General features: G+C 38.9%; 1 protein-coding gene across 1 annotated transcript in view; it reads left to right on the top strand.

Annotated features, from left to right (window-relative positions):
• Positions 1-14,871, top strand: part of shtd (anaphase promoting complex subunit 1) — a 106,107-nt gene extending 91,236 nt beyond the window's left edge. The window contains exons 34-36 of the mRNA XM_071597460.1: positions 3,788-3,962; positions 13,083-13,214; positions 14,774-14,871. Coding sequence (XP_071453561.1) covers positions 3,788-3,962; positions 13,083-13,214; positions 14,774-14,871 — 405 coding nt within the window. The remainder of the gene's footprint in view (positions 1-3,787; positions 3,963-13,082; positions 13,215-14,773) is intronic.
• The last annotated feature ends 3,455 nt before the right edge of the window (positions 14,872-18,326 follow it).

Here is an 18,326-nt window from a genome sequence, read left to right as displayed (position 1 = left end):
CAATTTTAATAAAACAAAAGTTATGCGATTTTCCTGAAAGAAAAAGGCTGAGTCTTCTTGAACTGTGCTCAGTTCCTTCCTTCTGTTCCTTGAGAAAGGTGATTTGCCCACCGAAAATTCAAAAATGTGTGAGTTTCTTTTCTTTTTTTTGTGTTTCTTTGTTTCTGTTCGCCAGGGCAAACACAACATACATTATTATTCACATCCGTGTTCCGTGATATTTGCCTGGTCTTAGACCTGATCTTTGGGTGTATCTCCTGTTGTACTTTTTTTTACTCAATGTAAAGGTGATTGCATTTCCATTCTCAGAAGTGCATTTATGAGAATATATTCAGATTTAACTGTAGACTTCGCATGTGACACCCAATAGAATTATTTCTTATGTTGCTTCAAAGACCTTTACCATCCATTTTATTACTAAGGGTTCAGTAGGTGACTTTATGTTGACTAACCTGACGTTGCTGATTAATTTGGAATTATTGGCATTGATGTAAATGTAGAATAAGAAGGAACAATGGGTCATTGGAGGATCAGGTGGTCAAGGTACCAAATCTGAACGAACTCTTGTCAGTTGTAAGATTTGATGTTTCCCTGGCTCACGATTCTAGTGAAGTCTTCACAGGTCTAGCAGCTGAATTCCTTATGCAATGGAAAGCCCACTGAGACTTCACTAGAATTCTGTCAATTGTTATTTCATGCTTGCTGACCTTTTAATGTAGTCATTGATTCTACAGGATTTCTTTCAGTTTGGGGTTTTGATGAAAGGCTGTTTTGGAATCTAATAATAGTCCTCTCTTTAACTTATCATTTACCTCTAAGTTTAAGATGCCATGTATGAATTCTACCTTTCAGATATTATATGGGTTATATTTGAAATAATCTTTGAACGTCTAGAAAGTGCCTGTGGCATTCAAATTTATAAGTAGTAGTTTTAAGGGGAGGCGACCGACAGCTAAGGTCATTTGCGCCATAGGGGATGGACAGGAAAGGATGAAGGGTGGAGAGAAACCCGGCGTCGGCATTAGCCTGCTCTTTACGAAAGGCGCCAAGGGGTCCGCAGTTTAACGTCCCATCCGACGGACGGCGTACTCACTCAAAGTGCCCTCCACAAAGCACCTCAAGTAGGGATCGAGATACCTCTGAAAAATATTCAACACCGCCGGGATTTGAACCCGCGCCCTCAGGGTAGGAAGCCAGTACGTTAGCCCCCGCACCATCTCGATCCCCTTCAAATTTATAAGTATATTATATATGTCCCTCCCCGGACTACAACCTTGGCGTGTTGGAAGGGCTTGTGCGTCCCGATGACCCCTAGAGCTGTGCTGGCGGGAGTAATAATAATTGCTCCTGGTAGGGTCACCCATGCCAGATAGGTCGAAGGTTAGGAGCCAGAAGACGAATGGTAGTCCACGCAGCGTCTGTTCCTCAGTGAGGCGGCTGCAATGGCGTCTGACCCCAGTGGGGCGGCCAGTAAGTGATGGTGTCACGTTAAAAACACTATTGAGGAAGGCAACGGGAAACCACCTCAATTATCATTCCCGAGATTAACATGGTGGAAGGGGCTGCAAGCATTGTTTATTTATTTATTCAGTATGAGTCCGAAAACAGCGCATTTTGGCCTTTACATCGAACTATTAACAACGATAACAATGGTCACATTTACAAACACCCAAGCCCTAGGTGGAGGAAAACCCACCCACGCGGGAATCGAACCCGCGACCCTTGGAATGGCAGACGAGGACGTTACCCCGCCGCCACCGGGGCCGGCCGGCTTGCTTGCTTGGTGAATTGGAAATTCAGTGCGATAGATATGGGATGAGAATCAATATTAATAAAACAAAGGTTATGCGATTTACTAGAAAGAAAAAGGCTAAGCTTAACATTAAAATAGGAGGGCAAAAACTAGAACAGTTTACGTATCTCAGTAGTGTTTTGGACCAACACGGTCAAAGTAGTAGGGATGTAAGGAGAAGAATTGCGCTAGGCAAAGAGGCTTTCACAAGGAGGAGGGAGTTGATGACAGGGACTTTGAGTGAGGATGTTAATAAAAGACTCGTAAAAACTTTGATATGTAGCATAGCTATGTACGGCGCGGAAACGTGGTCATTGAAGCAGGAGGATAGACGTAGATTGGAGGCTTTTGAAATGTGGGTGTGGAGAGGAATGGAGAAGGTGAAATGGACAGAGAAGAAAACAAATGAGGAAGTACTTGGTATGGCGGGCGAGGATAGGGGTTTGTTGGGAGAAATCCTATGGAGGCAGGAAAAGTGGATGAAGGGGGTGTTGACCGGCAGTGGGATGTTGAAGACTATGATAGAGGGTAGGATGTTGGGCAAACGAGGAAAGGGAAGGAACAGGGTAGGGATGTTGGACGGGAAGAAGGGAGGAAGAAAGTACTCAGAGATGAAGAGGGACCTGATGTTGTTGTAGGATGTTGTGCTTTGCTAGGGGTCACAAATTATTTAATTAGTAATTCTGTCCATCCAAGAACCTACCTTAACTGGTTGATTACCTAATAATAATAATAATAATAATTATATGTGTATGCTCAAGTAATTTTGCATGAGACAGTTTTTGGTATCTTTTAGCGATTTACTGGGTCTTGCTCATTTTCACTGTGGGTATTTTTTAGTTTTAAAATTGTGTCCATCTTCAATCAGGCCTTAAATTATTGTTTTTAAATGTCTGGTTTGACCCTCTCCTCACCGTCCTAAAAGTATTCAATTAATGCAACTACGTGGATATGAAGAATTCTATCCAAAAGTAAGGCATCGAATTTTTGTTCATTATGGCTCCATTAGGGGAGGTGATAGGCCAGTGGTAAAGCGATGACCTACTGTCCAGAGGGCCCTGTTTCGATTCCCCGGCATGTCTCCGTAGGCACCCTCAGTTTCACCAAAGTTGTGATACTTTTCGAGTACCAGAACTTCCTGCGGCACAGGAAAAGAAACTGGTCCCCCTACCCTGATATGTAAATTTCACAAATGCTGTGTATTGGGTTAGCTCTATGGACACCTACCATGCCGACCTTCAGGTATGGTTTTTTAAAGGCCCTATTGTGCCTAATGTATACCTGAAACTGATAGCAAAGTAAATGGAACTGTAGCTATTTTCAACATTCAGAGTACCAGTATTTGAACCTGTAACAAATTGTATGGGTTCAGGTGTGACATGGTGGTATTCTAATGTAATAATCAACAAATGGTAACACTTTTCCACTAGATATTGATATTATTACACAACCTGCCTGAAGATGGTGCAGTACATCGAAAGCATTAGTGCAATAAATCATTATCTAATCAAGAAATATTAATTTGTTCATTGTTATTTGAACCTGTGTCTAGCTACCCCTGCCCTCCCTTGAGACAAAAATCTATCACAACTCCTTTTACCTATGATATGAGCATTGCATACATAATTAAAGGATAAGCCCCAAATTCATTGGAATGTGGGTCATTGGAGACCCCTCTTTTGCACTCTTTTTTACGTGTGTATAGAAATTCCATAAGTGTTTACATTTTCAGTTTAGAGTATTTTATTGATTGTCATGTAGCTCATCTGCAATGGGACAACCTCAGTTTCATTTTTAATCTAGTTGGAATAGTTTTTCAGAATGTATGGAATTTCAGTGGATGTACCATTAATGTGATTATTACCATAAAATTATGTTGATGAAGTGATTAAAATGTCTCTTGTGTGTGAAAATGCAGGCTGTGACAATATTCTGTTGTTTATGAGATGTTAATTTGGAAATAAAATCCACTTTTGTTTTTTTTTTTCGATGTAGGCCCTGCAGAGTTTGAAATCAAATGGAAATGCAATGCTCACTTGGCAGCTAAAACTACTTTTTGCTCATGGATTGAGTAAGAAAAATGACAAGGATGATGTGCCTATAGTCAGTCGTGAGCTGACCCTCACCGTCCGAAATAAAGTTGACAAAATCTTTGATGACTGTGAAAAAGGTATGAAGAATTCTTGTGCTTCTATTCTAAAATAGAATACCAAATGTACTTGTCACTTGTGCATACCATATCCACCACATAATGTGTAGAGGCCATATGGTAAGCCAAAGGATTCTACGTCTCCTTTGGCTTTACTGTAATCTCTTATATATCTTTCTGTTGATGTATCTTTGTTTTGATGTAATGCTCCTTTTACAGCTTGTCATATACCATTATTTACTGCTTCTTGGGAAAGGAAATATTTTAAAATTATTTACCAAAACTGCCTTCATTTTGGGTGACATCTATATACACACACACACATTTATGTGTTTGAAGAAATGCTTGCCGTATTATATTCAACGCAAAAAACATAGAGTGCTCAAAAAAGGAAATTCACTTGAGGGTTTATTTAAAATCTTGGTGGCACAACCACCAGCTTTGAAGAAAAAATTTCAAATCAATTTTACTAGGTTAGACACACGTACAAAGGGGGGCGTGATAGTCCAGCGGTTAGACCCCTAGGCTCCTGACCATTGGGCCTGGGCACCCTCGGCCACACCCCAGCTTGGTGATGTCTTGGATTCAAGACCTTCCTGGGGAACTATAGGCGGCATAGAGAAAGGATCCGACCCCCATACCCTAATCTGTGAATTTCACATGCCGTCGGGCTTAGTACTCAGATCGATCCTCACCTATGTAACGAACATTCAAGTTGATTACTGTGGCTATATGGCTGTACGCATGCATGCCCATATACATATACCATGGAACTTTTCTTAATGAGTATATTATGTACCTGGATTCCAGTCAAGGTGATTGAGTAATATGTTGAAATTAAAATTTTGAAATTGTTGCATTGCAATGCACGGTAGCAGATGACTCAATTGAAATTACTGTAACGGCATCTCCTGCAGTTTCTTTGAAATCACATTTAGCCTGCCCTTCTGGACTTCATACTTCATTGAAGGCTGGGGGAGTTTCTGAATGTTAAACAATAAGTGGTTTTCTCTTCTATTAGCTGCTTGCATTGGCACAAAAATAGCGGCATTAGATGGCATTTCATTGGCTTGTGATCATGTAGGTTTGCTTCGGAATTTTTTTCCAAAGGAGACCTGTCTAGTCACAATAAAAAACCCGTAGCAGCAGGTAATCCTCGGAAGCTATGAGCTCCTTTGAGAATTCACCGATGAAGTTCTCTGCTGCCTTTGGGTTAGAGCTTCACTATGCCTCACAATGCTCTGGGTGCCGGTTCTTCTCTTTAACTTCTCAAACCACCCATGGCATCCCTCAAATTCTCTTCTTCAGCCATTTCATGACAAAGTCAGGGAAACCACTTTTGCCTTCTCACAAACCATATTCCACTTAATAGTGTTGCATTGTAATTGCTTTTTGTTTATCCAAGTGAGGAACAACCTTTTAGTGTCATTAAGAATAAGTTATCATTTTGTAGATATTTTTGTCACGCCCTCTGAAGTATCTGTCTCCTTAATCTTGTTCTTGCGGATGGTGCAATTCGTAGATGGTGACCAATTGCGTGTGTATGCTATAACAGCCACGCTCACACCTCATTCTCGCTTTTCACTTGTCATTTCTACGGTTGTTTTTATTCTCTGATGGCTGTCTCTTCAAAGCTTTTTCTTCAGGGATGTTTTTTTATACTATTTCCCCAAATATTATTAAACTTTGAACAAATAAATCACAAACGAGGTGTCTGAACACAAGTTTGGGAAAAAATGTTTGATCACCAGTAACACTTGAGATGCTTGCAGAACGAGTGCTGAACACAAACTGATGCAGCGGGAGCGCAATCAGGGATGCCCCCTTTCATTTTCACACATGATGCAAAATACTGCTCATCAAATGAGCCATTTTTGCAGTATTTTTTCTCATTATGCTAAGTGCTCACTAACACTGTAAAGACACGCAGATGCACAAAAGTAATAAAATTTATTGTATCTTGTGCCATAATTTATGCGAATTAAAAGGTAAAAAAATAAAAATTTATTTGTCTACTTATACGAGGGTCATCCGGAAAGTAGTACCCGTTCGTGAAATAAAGACACAAAAGTAAATATTAACAAACATAAAAAATTTTATTTGAAAGAGGATACTTTAAACTACTTCTCAACATAATCTCCAAGCAAATTAAGGCATTTGTCATAACGTGTGACAAGTTTCTGTATTCCTGCTGCATAGTCCTTCGCCGCCAGCTCATTGAGATACGCGAGGGACCCATCTTGCACAAATTTTTGCATAATGCAGATGGTGTTTAACAATTTCATGAACAATTGTTCGAGAAACATTGGGAAAATGCTCACAGATGTCATCAATTGTGACGCGCCGATCGTTCCTCACGAATTCGTCAACTGAGCTCACCAGTTGGTCTGTAATGACAGACGGTCTCCCCGAACGCTCATCGTCGTGTGTGTTCCCCCTCCCCATGTTGAAGTTGCGACACCACCGCCGAACAGACGACTCGTCCATTACATTGTCTCCATACACCTCCTTTAATTGGCGATGAATATCACATGGGCGAACGTTTCTTGCATTGAGGAATTTAATCACTGCCCTCACTTCACAACTGGCGGCGTTCTCAATTTTTTTAAACATTGTAAACAATCACAGAAACAACACAGGCAATGCTAGCGTCACGCAACTTGGCTCAGAGAAGGCAGACAAGCCACTGAAGCTATCTGACCTCGTCCAGCGGCTACTCGCGTCGTCAGCACTTCATGCGGCACGAACGGGTACTACTTTCCGGATGACCCTCGTACATTGAATAATATATTCAATGGATGCTGGAATATAATATCGTTAAGATACTGCAATAGAGTAATGCAATTTTCCCAGTATAAATTTCTTGAAGCTGCATTTCAGTGGTGTGTTCCCACTAGTGTCTATCAAGATAACGCCATAATGGATATCAAGATCACAAAAGAAAACAGAAACAGAAAAAAACTCATGCATATTCTGAATTTTCAGTGGTCAAACCACCTTTCTGAAAGGAGAAAAGGAGGGAACTGAGGAGAAGGTTATGACAGAAGGGGCTACGGATGCTGGATGGAATGGAAGGGGAAGGTGGGTTAAGGTTTGCCAGGGGGAAGAGTTTGGAGGGGAATTTTTAGAAGTGTTGGGAATGTTATGAAAGGTTTTAAGAGCAGAGGAGGGATGAAAATATCTGAAGATTTGGGTACTTTATATCTAATTGGAGGTCTGTCCAATAAACACGCAAACTGAGGCCATAAAACCTTTATTTAGCAAAATTTAGTCTGCATCGATTTTGTCCCCTGTTCAAAGTACTCTCCATTAGTTGGTATTCACTTATTCCATTTTCTTTTCCACTGTTTCAAGCACCCTTTGGAAGTCCTCAGAAGTTAGGCTTTTTAGTTTTCTCGTCGTTTCTTACTTCATTGTGTCCTTATCTTCCCAGTGATGTCCCCTCATCACAATTTTGCATTTTCGGAATGGGAAAAAGTCATAGGGGGCGAGATCTGGCGAATAAGGAGGAAGGATGATCAAGGATCAAGGTGATTGAATTTTTTGTTGCCAGAAACTGGCGAGCAATCAATGCTGAATGTGCAGGTGCATTGTATTGGTGAAGGATTCATCCATCGTGTTCAGTTAACAAAGTGTGCACTGTTGACTTTCTTAAATTCAGTTCATCAGCTTCTATCATTCGGACAGTTTTTCGACGATCAGTAATAAGGACAAGGGCCCGCACACGATCAATGTTGTCGTCAACACAGGTGGTTGAAGGTCATCTCCGCCTTGCGTCATCCGTGGCATCTTGTCGGCCATCTTTAAAACGCTTAATCCACTTGAAAACGGATGGTTTTCCTTCAGAGCATCATCACCGTAAGCAGCTGTCAACATTTCAGTAATTTCTTGATAACTTTTACCACTGCACTTCACCAAAAACTTGATGTTGATTCGTTGCTCCGTGATTTCATCAATTTTCATTTTCGACAAACAGTGAAAACAAGGACAATAATAACTAACATAATTGGCACCATACGCACAGCTCGACGATCCGCCAAGCACAGACGGCTAATTATTGGGTCTCAGGCAACTAGCGCCACTAGTGGACGGGGCTGTAGTCCGCGTCATGGCCGCCAGATTGCACCAGTGTGCTCATTTATTGCCCAGACCACGTATATTGTCTACATAATGGTGCCAACAGGTTTTGTGTTTCTCCAATTTGTTTGAAGGGGAGAACAGAACACTTTCCACCTGGTCCATGTAGATGACCACTAGTGGAGTTGATGCAGTGGATCCCATGGCCACACCTTGGGGTTTGTGTGATGCATTTCTCGTTGAACTTTAAACTAGTTCTGGGGTATTCATGTTTTTAGGACCATATGCAACTCACTAATAACTAGAACCAGAACCCCTTTCCAAAAAAGGATTTCGTGAAGTAACTGGAGGGCTTCTTTGGTGGGGACACGAGGAAATAGGCTGCAGATGTCCAAAGAGACGAGGATGCACCAGGGAGGGAGGATTAACTCTGTAAGGTGGCTGGCTGGATCTGAGGATGTTTGTCTTCAAATTTTGGCAAGAACTGGGGATATTCCTTGAAGATGCTGTTTGGTCTTATATCTCGGGGGTGATTAGGAGCCAAAACATTGGAAACCACTGGCCTGATAGGAATATCCAGTTTGTGTGTTTTTGGGAGGCCATAAAATCGGGGCCGAGGGATTCTTTTGCTCCATCCTGTGTGCTTCACATGGTTGGAATATCACAGAGCAGGATTTAATTACTAGTTTGCACTTATTTTGAAACTTTGTTGTTGGATCACTTTGGACTTCGATTACACTGTAGTTATTAATTAACAGTTCACACTTTCTGATATAAATGTCTTTTCCGAGAAGCATCACCAAATTGTCTTTATCAGCCTTCAGAATCGAGAGTTTTTTGGAAGCCACAGACTTCTTGATGGATTTCAAACAGCCAATTCCCCATGATTGTCCTTGTGATTGAAGGTTGCCTTTGAGTGATACTTTTCAAGTTCTTGATCAACAAGCTGCTTGGTACCTTTATTCTCTTTTAGTTGGGCCACCTAGCAGTCCACCGCCAAATTCTTTATATTGTTGATCATGATTGGGAAATTTGGGACATATTTAAAACCTTTCTCCAACAGTGATAATGTATTGGGAAGAAATTTGTGATCTATACACTTCAATACTCTTACACCAAAGGAATGGGGTGCTGGGACTGAAGAGTCTCTGCTATACGGCTTCTCATTTTTCATCAAACAAAAGTTTTAATTTCCATGAAATAGTAGATCTTTTTCGAAAGTGATTTCACTGGACATTTCCCTGACATCATCTTCGAAAGGTAACCAGTTGTTCCATTGTAGATTGCGTGATAACTCAATATTTAGGAGAAGGTAGTAATAGATAGTATCTCTCTTTACACACCATTCATGGAGTTCCCTTTTTAGCCATGCTCTCTTGCCTACTTCTACAGCATGGGTTCCAGAGGATGACCAGGTCTACTTACTTTTCAGTTGGATGTGTTTCAGGAAGACTCCATAGGTGATACACTAACTATTGAGAAATACAGTATGTCGAAACCTAGGTCATGGATAATAAAATGCATGTGGAGGAACAAGGTCTTTTCTTTTCCAGTATAAATCGCTTCCACAAAGTGACGCCTCCAACCATTCTACTCATGGAAATTGGCTAAATTATGGACTTACTACCTTGATCAAAAAGTTCCCGGAATAAACACCGTGTGGCGCTCCCATCGTTCCGATTTGAGTTCTGTTTTTTTTGTTAAATTGGTACATCTGTTGTTGATATTCCCTTTAAATCTTAGTGTCATAACTTGACATTTGCAAAAGTTACGTAGCCAAGAGTACATCTATCTCTGTGTGTGTTGGCGATTTTTTACAATTGCAGAAATGGATTTAAATTTGCAACAACGAACTTGTATTAAATTTTGCGTAAAAAACGGATTTAGTGGCGCACGGACGTTGGAAATGTTGGAAAAGTGTTTCGGCAACGATTCTCTAAAAAAAACGGTCGTTTACCAGTGGCACGAGCGGTTCAGAAGTGGTCGTGAGTCAATCAAAGATGATGAACACAGTGGCAGACCATCGACATCGAAAGTCGGTGAAAAAATTGATAAAGTAAAAGAAATGTTGGTCAATAACCGCAAATTAACCATCAGAGAAATAGCGGAGGACTTGAACATTGCCTATGGATCCGCCCAAGACATTGTGGTTAATGATTTGGGTTTCCGTCGTGTAGCAGCAAAGTTGGTGCCGACAGACCTCAATTTCATGCAAAAAAGAGACGTCGCAAAAGACATGATTTGCGAGGCTGAATCCGATCCCACATTCATCAAAAGGATCATTACTGGAGACGAGACGTGGGTTTATGAGTACGACACGCAATCCAGACATCAGGCAAGTGAATGGCGTTCACCAAATGAGCCGAGACCAAAAAAACCACGTCGTTTTCAGTCAAAAAAGAAGGCAATGCTGACGGTTTTCATGGATTACAACGGTGTAGTGCATCATGAATTTTTGCCAGAAGGCCAGACAGTAAACAAAGAGTATTATTTGGGCGTTATGAGACGTTTGCGTGAAGCAATTCGCCGAAAGAGACCAGAAATGTGGGCAGAAAACTCGTGGATTTTGCACCATGATAACGCACCGTCGCACAGTGCTATCATTATTCGTAATTTTTTGACGAAAAATGCAACAAATACCATCCAACAGCCACCGAATTCACCTGATTTGGCTCCCTGTGACTTCTTTCTGTTCAATCGAGTTAAAAAACCATTACGGGGAACGCGTTTTAGCAGCCGAGAGGAAGTAATGGAAAAATCACAGGAAGCACTGATGGACATACCGAAAACCGAATATAAAAAATGTTTCGAGGATTGGATCAAGCGCTGGCATAAGTGTGTTGCAGTCGATGGGGATTACTTTGAAGGGGACAATATAGATTTAGATGAATAAACTTGTATTTTTAATTTTCTGAATAAATTCCGGGAAATTTTTGATCAAGGTAGTATGTCCCAGTTGATATGGGCATCTAAAATATATTTTCATTTTTGATTTTTCTAAATTAATGTAAATTCAGTTCATTGAAGACCAAAGTGATAGTCGCTGCAGAGCATGCTCTGTTTTTCATACCAAGTTTTATAATAGTAGTATTAGTAAATTTAGTAACTGACATCTGAGGTCATTTGTGAGTTTTATAACAATTCACCTGCTAAAAGTCTATTTGTGTTATGAGCAAAAACAAGAGACCACTGACAGCTAAGTTAATCAGACAAGTCATTTATATGTACAAGGATCAATACTGGTTCCAAAATTGACCCCTGTGGTACCCCAATATTTTAGTTGTTACTGTCATGTATTCACTGCAGACAATAACTTCCATGTCAACATCCATGTACATGAAGGCAGCACACACATACATATCAAGCCTACCAAAAAGCAACTTCACCTTCATGCTTCTAAAAAACTGTCACCCTACAAACAACATTTTCCTCCCTACTCAATAGCCATCTGGGACAACCATATTTCTAATACAAAAGGAAAATAGTGTGGTGAATGCTTAAAAAAGAAAATGGTGAATATTAAAAATTAAAAACTTCCCTGACCATTAGACATTACCAATGAACCATTATTAAGAAAATACATCATACCATCATCAACCAACTTCTCTCCTCTTGGTCACAATGTGTCCATGGACACTTGCAGCACCCAGGGAATCAATGTGCCCAAATTTAATCATGAATGGCTCATGTGCCTTTTTTTCCAAATCTATCCGTATGTGAGTACCTGATGGATGTCTTTTTTGCCAAATCTTGAGGGGTGAGAAACTACATTTTTGGGATAGCAGAATGGTGTTACATTACTTGGATGTTGGCATTTTCAGATGTTTCATCATCCCTTGCATCTGGTAAAAGCTTTTGCTGCTGCTATTAAGGCACAAGGATAATTTTTGTTGAACAATTTGTTCAATTTGCCCGGAAGAAAATTGGATTTTTTAAAGAAGCTAATAGATTTTTATAATTGATAGTGGATATTTTTATATAATTTTCTCCATGCCGCTAGAACCTGCAAGCATCCTACACCTACACCATGGACCATGCCTCAACCTACTGATAACATTTTTCTCTGATCCAAAAGTTAAGCATAGTATTAAATCTATTTCCCCTGCAAAGCCATTGCAGAATCCATAAACAAACGCCCTCATGCCTTCCAAACCTAGACAACACACTCTATCCCAACATTTCTCTCTCATGGAAGCACTGGACTCTCCTCTCACCACTCCCACAGAAATGAAAGAGACCGTTATGTAAAACAAACACAATTATTTTGCCCTTTGACAGCCAGAACAACAACACTACACAACATATACCCCATGTGTTGAATAGCAAAGTGTACATGGGCCATTGAATAAGTCTAAAAGAAAACATAGAAAAAGATTATTTTGGGTAGATTTCTATTATTTTTCAACCAAAATCCTTTAAGCTAGATACATTTTTTCCCAGTATTGCCCCTAACTGTTTAAGTCGGTCACAAAGTAGGACCTCATCCCTAACCCTTGTGGCCTACCCCCCTCTCTGACTCATGATTTCCTGTGCATGTTTCCTCTTGTGTTGAAGACAGCTGGAAGCCAAAAACTTGGCATGGAAGTTATGCTCAGGTTTTTCAGTGTCTCTCATTTTGCATTAAGAGAGGTTGTTATAATGTGAGTGCAGTTTATGAAATTTATGTTTGGAAGACCAGAAGTGTTGTTAATATTAGTATGTAATTATTCCTATTATAGAGTATTATTTGACTAAAGAGTATAAATGTTCGTACATTTTCATTTTGATTTAATAATTTACCTATATATTTTCGATCATTCTCTTGACAGAGCAATGAATGTATGTGCCAACAGTAACTAAACAATAATAAGAGAAATATGTTAATCATGCTAAAGTAGGATAAAGTAAACCATTACTTATTGTGAACAATGATAACCTCTCTTAAGTCATGAATATTATGTGAAAATGCCGCAAAAAACTGCATTCATGGAAAACAATTTGGGCAAGTCTGTTTCATTGGATATATCTTTAAGATTGTAATGGTTTACTAATTCCAAATGTTGTATTTTTGTGATTCTCTTTCAGATATGGTGCAATTGTCAAGGAAATACTACATGGGTGACTTGAGCGAAAAGGAAGGATTTGTGGAAAGACTCGCTCAGTATCTTAATTTGTATGATCTGCCAAATCCATCTGCTCTTTCTCAAGTCCACAGTGGTGAGTTTATTTTGTTTTAATCTTCTCATGTGAACACTGAGCCCTCTGTTTCTATATATGTACTGGAAACTCGTTTATCCATTGTGCGGTTTACTCTCTTTCCAGTAACTCAAAATTTTAATAAAATTACAAACATAAAGGTAATTGAATACTCTGAATTGAATTAAAAGTTTTAAAATTCACGGAATCAAAATTTGACAATGGTATTTAATGTTTAAATATAGTTATTTTTTTACTAATCAGTTTTTACTTCAATGTTCATTAGCCCTGAGAATTCCATTTGCTCCTTTAAGGCAAGCAAATACATAGCATTACTATGCAATAAATAAGTCATTAACGATCTACAATATGTCATTTTAATTAGTATATCATATTACAAATATGTATCTATATCAGAAACCCTTTTTTTTATTTATCCTTTACCAGTCATTACTGTTTTCTGGCTACAAGATTGGTATAGCTAGCTCTCAGAAGAAAATATATTCTGCTGATGCTGAAAGTGATCGCTAAAAACATTTTCCAGTCTTTGTTAAAATCATGATATCATAGTTTTTCAGTTCTATCAATTATATAAAAATGGGAGGTCATTTTATGGAAGAATTTGCTCTATTTAGGAGATAAAATTTAGAGGAATAAGATTTTAAGTAAAAGTAATCATAGTCTGAGTTAATTTGATTTTCTTGAAAAATTGTTGCTTCTTGTTATATCTTTTATGAAAATTGTTTCGTTTGATTATGGGAAATTAACAAATTAATTTTTTATATAATATTTAAAGCAAATTCCAGTCCTTATGTCCATTGTAGCTATTGCTTCCAGTTTAGTACCAGTAATTATTAAGTGGCTGAATACCTACATGGACATTCAACTTCTTAGTTACAATGTGTCTGTGGGCTTATGTATCTTTTAATTCATGAAACTCAGAGACTCAACGTGCCTGAATTTAATCATGAGTGACTCAGGTTCCTTATTTTGTGTGCAAATCTATTAGTGTGTGTACTTGCGTATCTGTGTTGGCGGTCTGTTCTGTCAAATTTTGAGGGATGAGAAACGTGTGTTTTTGAAATTGCTAAAGTATGATACCTTAAAAAGATGTTGGTATTTTCAGATGTTTTATCATCCCTTGCGTCTGGTAATAGCTTTTGCCGTGGCTATTAATGCACAAGGATTATTTTTTGCTGGGCAATTCATTCAGTTTGTGCAAAAAGACATTGAAGTTTTAAAGAAGCTAATAGATTTCTATAGTTTATGGGTGGTGTTTAAAAATAATTTTTTATTGTTGTGGACGTTGTTATGAGGCGTAATTTCTTTCACGACTTTGGAATTTTTAGACTCTTATGATACATTACTGATTTTTGTACACATTTAATAATGAAACATACAATACTGGATGGAAGAAAAATCAGTAATAACTTACTATCTATGTAGAATACTCAAATGGATTCGTGCAATAATCAAATTTGAAGTGTTTGAGAAAACTGTAGTTTATTATATGCATGAAAATGATGTGATTTGATGGGACATTCGAATATGTGTACCGAGTGTTTTTGTGGCATTTGCAGGTCCTGCAGATGTGATTTCACTGTGCAAAGTCTTGGAGGGCCGACACATTCCTGCAGCATCGTGCTTCAAGTTAATGAATATACTAAGTGCATTGTAATTGCAACTATTGTTAATAAATTGTTTTTGTTTATTTACCGAGTCATCCCAATCATTAATCCTAATGTGGTCATTACATACGCTTAACACTATTCCTGTTCAGTATAACCAAAGGTAAAAGAGCTATTTGTAATGAAAGTTTATCGCTCAGGGAACTGAATCACTTTTAGTACAGATATAAGGATCTTATATTTGCATATTTCTTCCTCTTCTCCAGCAGTTCTTAACATGGCAATCGCCAAATGTTTCACTTTCGTATGCTATGGTCATATCCCCACCTTGATGTTATCCACCAAGTGGTACCTTATGTATTGTCTCCTTCTCGGAAAATGAATTCCTTGGTTCTTCCATGTATATTATTGGAATATATGTGGAGGAACTAAGTATTTTCTTTTCCGATATATGAATTGCTTCCGCAAAGTGATGCCTTAAACCATTCTATTTTGTCTCCCTCTATTAGCTTTAGCCATTCCTTCCATGGCAGCCACAGGTCATTATTTCAATTATAATTAGTTCTTCATTCAATTGATCTTCCTGTCTTTTATCATAGTTTCTATCCTTATATCAACACAAATAAAATGGATGGAAAGGAATAAAGCAAATGAGTTATAAGAGAAGAGAGACAGCTCTTGGTAGAAATTCAAAGGCATGGCAAGTGGATGCAGGAGATATTGAGGGGAAATGGGATGCTGGAGACAGAAATAGTAGTGGAAGGAAGAATAATTTAATTTAATATACTTGATTCATTTTGATAAATAGTACAACCATATGAAATGCTGCCAATGGCACATAATATATGAACTAAAATGAAAAAAATCCTCAAAAGAGATGAAGTTGTAATAAAGATAATTGAATGCTGGGAAAGCAAGGTGGAGGGAAGAATAGAATAGCCATTTTGATTGGAATGGCTGGAGATAGAAATAACGCAGATCTGAAGAATGCTATTGTAAAAAGTAGTGTGAGAGACTATGTGGGCACAGTATTGCGTTGTGTAAGGGATAAAAGGTTGAAAACAAAAAACAACCCTTGCCAAAACCATGTAGAGTAGTATATAGGGTAAAACTTCCTCAAATGCAGATTCTATGATGAGGATTTCAATTTACCTTGGATTGCCATTTTCACATAGTGTTTCAATGGAAACATCACTGAAAGAAAAATTAATATGAAGATGTGGCATGTTTTTCCAAGTCTGTTGGCTCTCAGGAAAAATTATTGGCATTGTTTAACTTATATTCTGGACTTGAGATTGATTGTTAATGGTGTGTTCATCGCATGAAACCTAACACTAAATTAGCCTTGTTGATGAGACAAGTGTCACGTTCGTAATGCCAATGAATCTCTTACCCTCAAGAATATTCCCGGTGGAAGAAATATTTTTATCCTCAAAGAAGAAAACAATAATGACATACCACGCAACCTTTGCGTAAGAACTTGATGGGGTTCAAGATGTCCGACGAATGATGCAAAAGGGTTCCAAAATATTTCCCCTTTAATTTACAATTTTACCTATAATGATAGAAAATTTTAATATTCAGTTTTATAAATTTCACATTTGGCTCATGATGACATTGAAAACTGGGAATTATACTCGTATCAAAATGACCACAGAAATCGGAAAAGTGGGAAATGTTTAGCGAAATCTGGGATTTAAGTCACCCTTTCACATGGTTTAAAATTGCAAGGAAACATATTATTCCAAATTGTTATCTCGTGTGGGAGTGAGATGAACAAGCACCTGTGTCTGAGGCGATCTTCCTCCCTTGCTATCTCTCTCTATTCCACATGCAAGGTATCTAATGTACGAGGGCGGTTCAATAAGTACCCGTGTTAGAAATGAAGAAACCATCTTTTCAAAAACATTTATTTTTATTTTTCAACATAGTCCCCTTTTAGAAAGATACACTTCTCCCAACATTCTGGCCATTTTTTTAACCCCTCCAAAAAATAGGATTTGTCGAACTCTCCAAAATACGCCTCTGTCTCAGCAATAACATCCTTGTTTGAGCTAAATTTTTTCCCGCGAGCCATTTCTTCATGTTAGGGAATAAGAAAAGTCGCAGGGAGCCAGATCGGATGAATACGGGGGCTGCGGCAGCAATTCATAACGTAGTTCATGCAGTTTGGCGATGACAACTCCGGATGAATGTGCTGGTGCGTTGTCGTGGTGAAGCAGCACCGTTTTTTTCGCCAAATGCGGCCGTGTCTCCTTCAATTGTTTGTCAAAGCGGTCCAATAACTCACTGTAGTATTTCCCTGGGATCGTTCTTCCTTTTCCTAAAATATCCATTTGCATTCCAAAAAACCATCGCCATGACCTTACCGGCCAATTAGACTATCGTCGCCTTCTTTGGAGCAGATTCACCAGGAGAAACCCATTGTTTTGATTGTTTCTTAGTTTCTGGTGTGTAATGATGAATCCAGGTTTCATCAACAGTGATAACTCAATGCAAAAACACCTTTGGATCTCGCTTAAATTGCTGTAAACACTGCTTCGAAGTTGACAGCCGGATCAGCTTGTTGTCCACTGTGAGCAATTGCGGCACCCATCGGGTCAACAATTTTTTCATCGCCCACTTATCATGTAAAATATTAATTACCGTTCCACTCGACACACCCACGGCCTCTGCTATTTCGCGCACTTTCATTCGTCGATCAGAGAGAATCATGGCGTGGACTTTTTGAATGATTTCCTCGGTAACCATGTCTTCTGGGCATCCTGGTCGCTCCTCATCAAAAACAGATGTTCGCCCACGTTTGAATTCCTTGAACCAATATCTAAGTGTGGTCATAGATGGCAAAGTGACCCCATAAACAGCATCCATCTTTGCTTTTATCTCCTCACATTTCTTCCCATCCAAAAACAAAAAGCGAATTACCGAACGATACTGCTCTTTTTCCATCTAAGCAGAAATCACGAAACACGTCTTACTCGAATGGCTGCCAAATCCAAACTATAATTTAAATTAGTCTGAAATTTGTTTCACCGTCGTTTGATAGATGGCCGCACACGATGATAACATAAACTTCCCTCAGGAACACCCTTTGTCATCAAACACGGGTACTTATTGAACCGCCCTCGTACTCATCACCAAGTTATTTAGGGGAGCCAATGCCCAAATGTCTTGCATCCACTCTCACACACAATTATGACAGCTAGCGGTCAGCAAAATGCAGCTCTTCCAAGCAATGGTGCGAACACAAAAAAACTGTATGCATGTTTTCTCATAAATGATATGCACATGACTTACTAGCATGACAATATGACGTAAATGAATGTATAATAAGAGCCATGAGGGGAATAGACAAAAAAATCAAAAAGATCAGTATTTGTGTTGGTGCTCTTGCTAGTGCTTATGTATCCACAGAAGATAAGTGTTTAGGAGTTTCTCAATGTTAATGACTGCGAGAGAGACAGATACCTTCCGGAGAGTTCCTTTTACCCCAGTCGCTCGATCC

Source organism: Hetaerina americana, unplaced genomic scaffold (genome assembly GCF_022747635.1).
Source record: "Hetaerina americana unplaced genomic scaffold, ioHetAmer1.1.p SCAF_9, whole genome shotgun sequence".
Lineage (NCBI taxonomy): Eukaryota > Metazoa > Arthropoda > Insecta > Odonata > Calopterygidae > Hetaerina > Hetaerina americana.
This window is presented reverse-complemented; position numbering and strand designations above follow the sequence as displayed.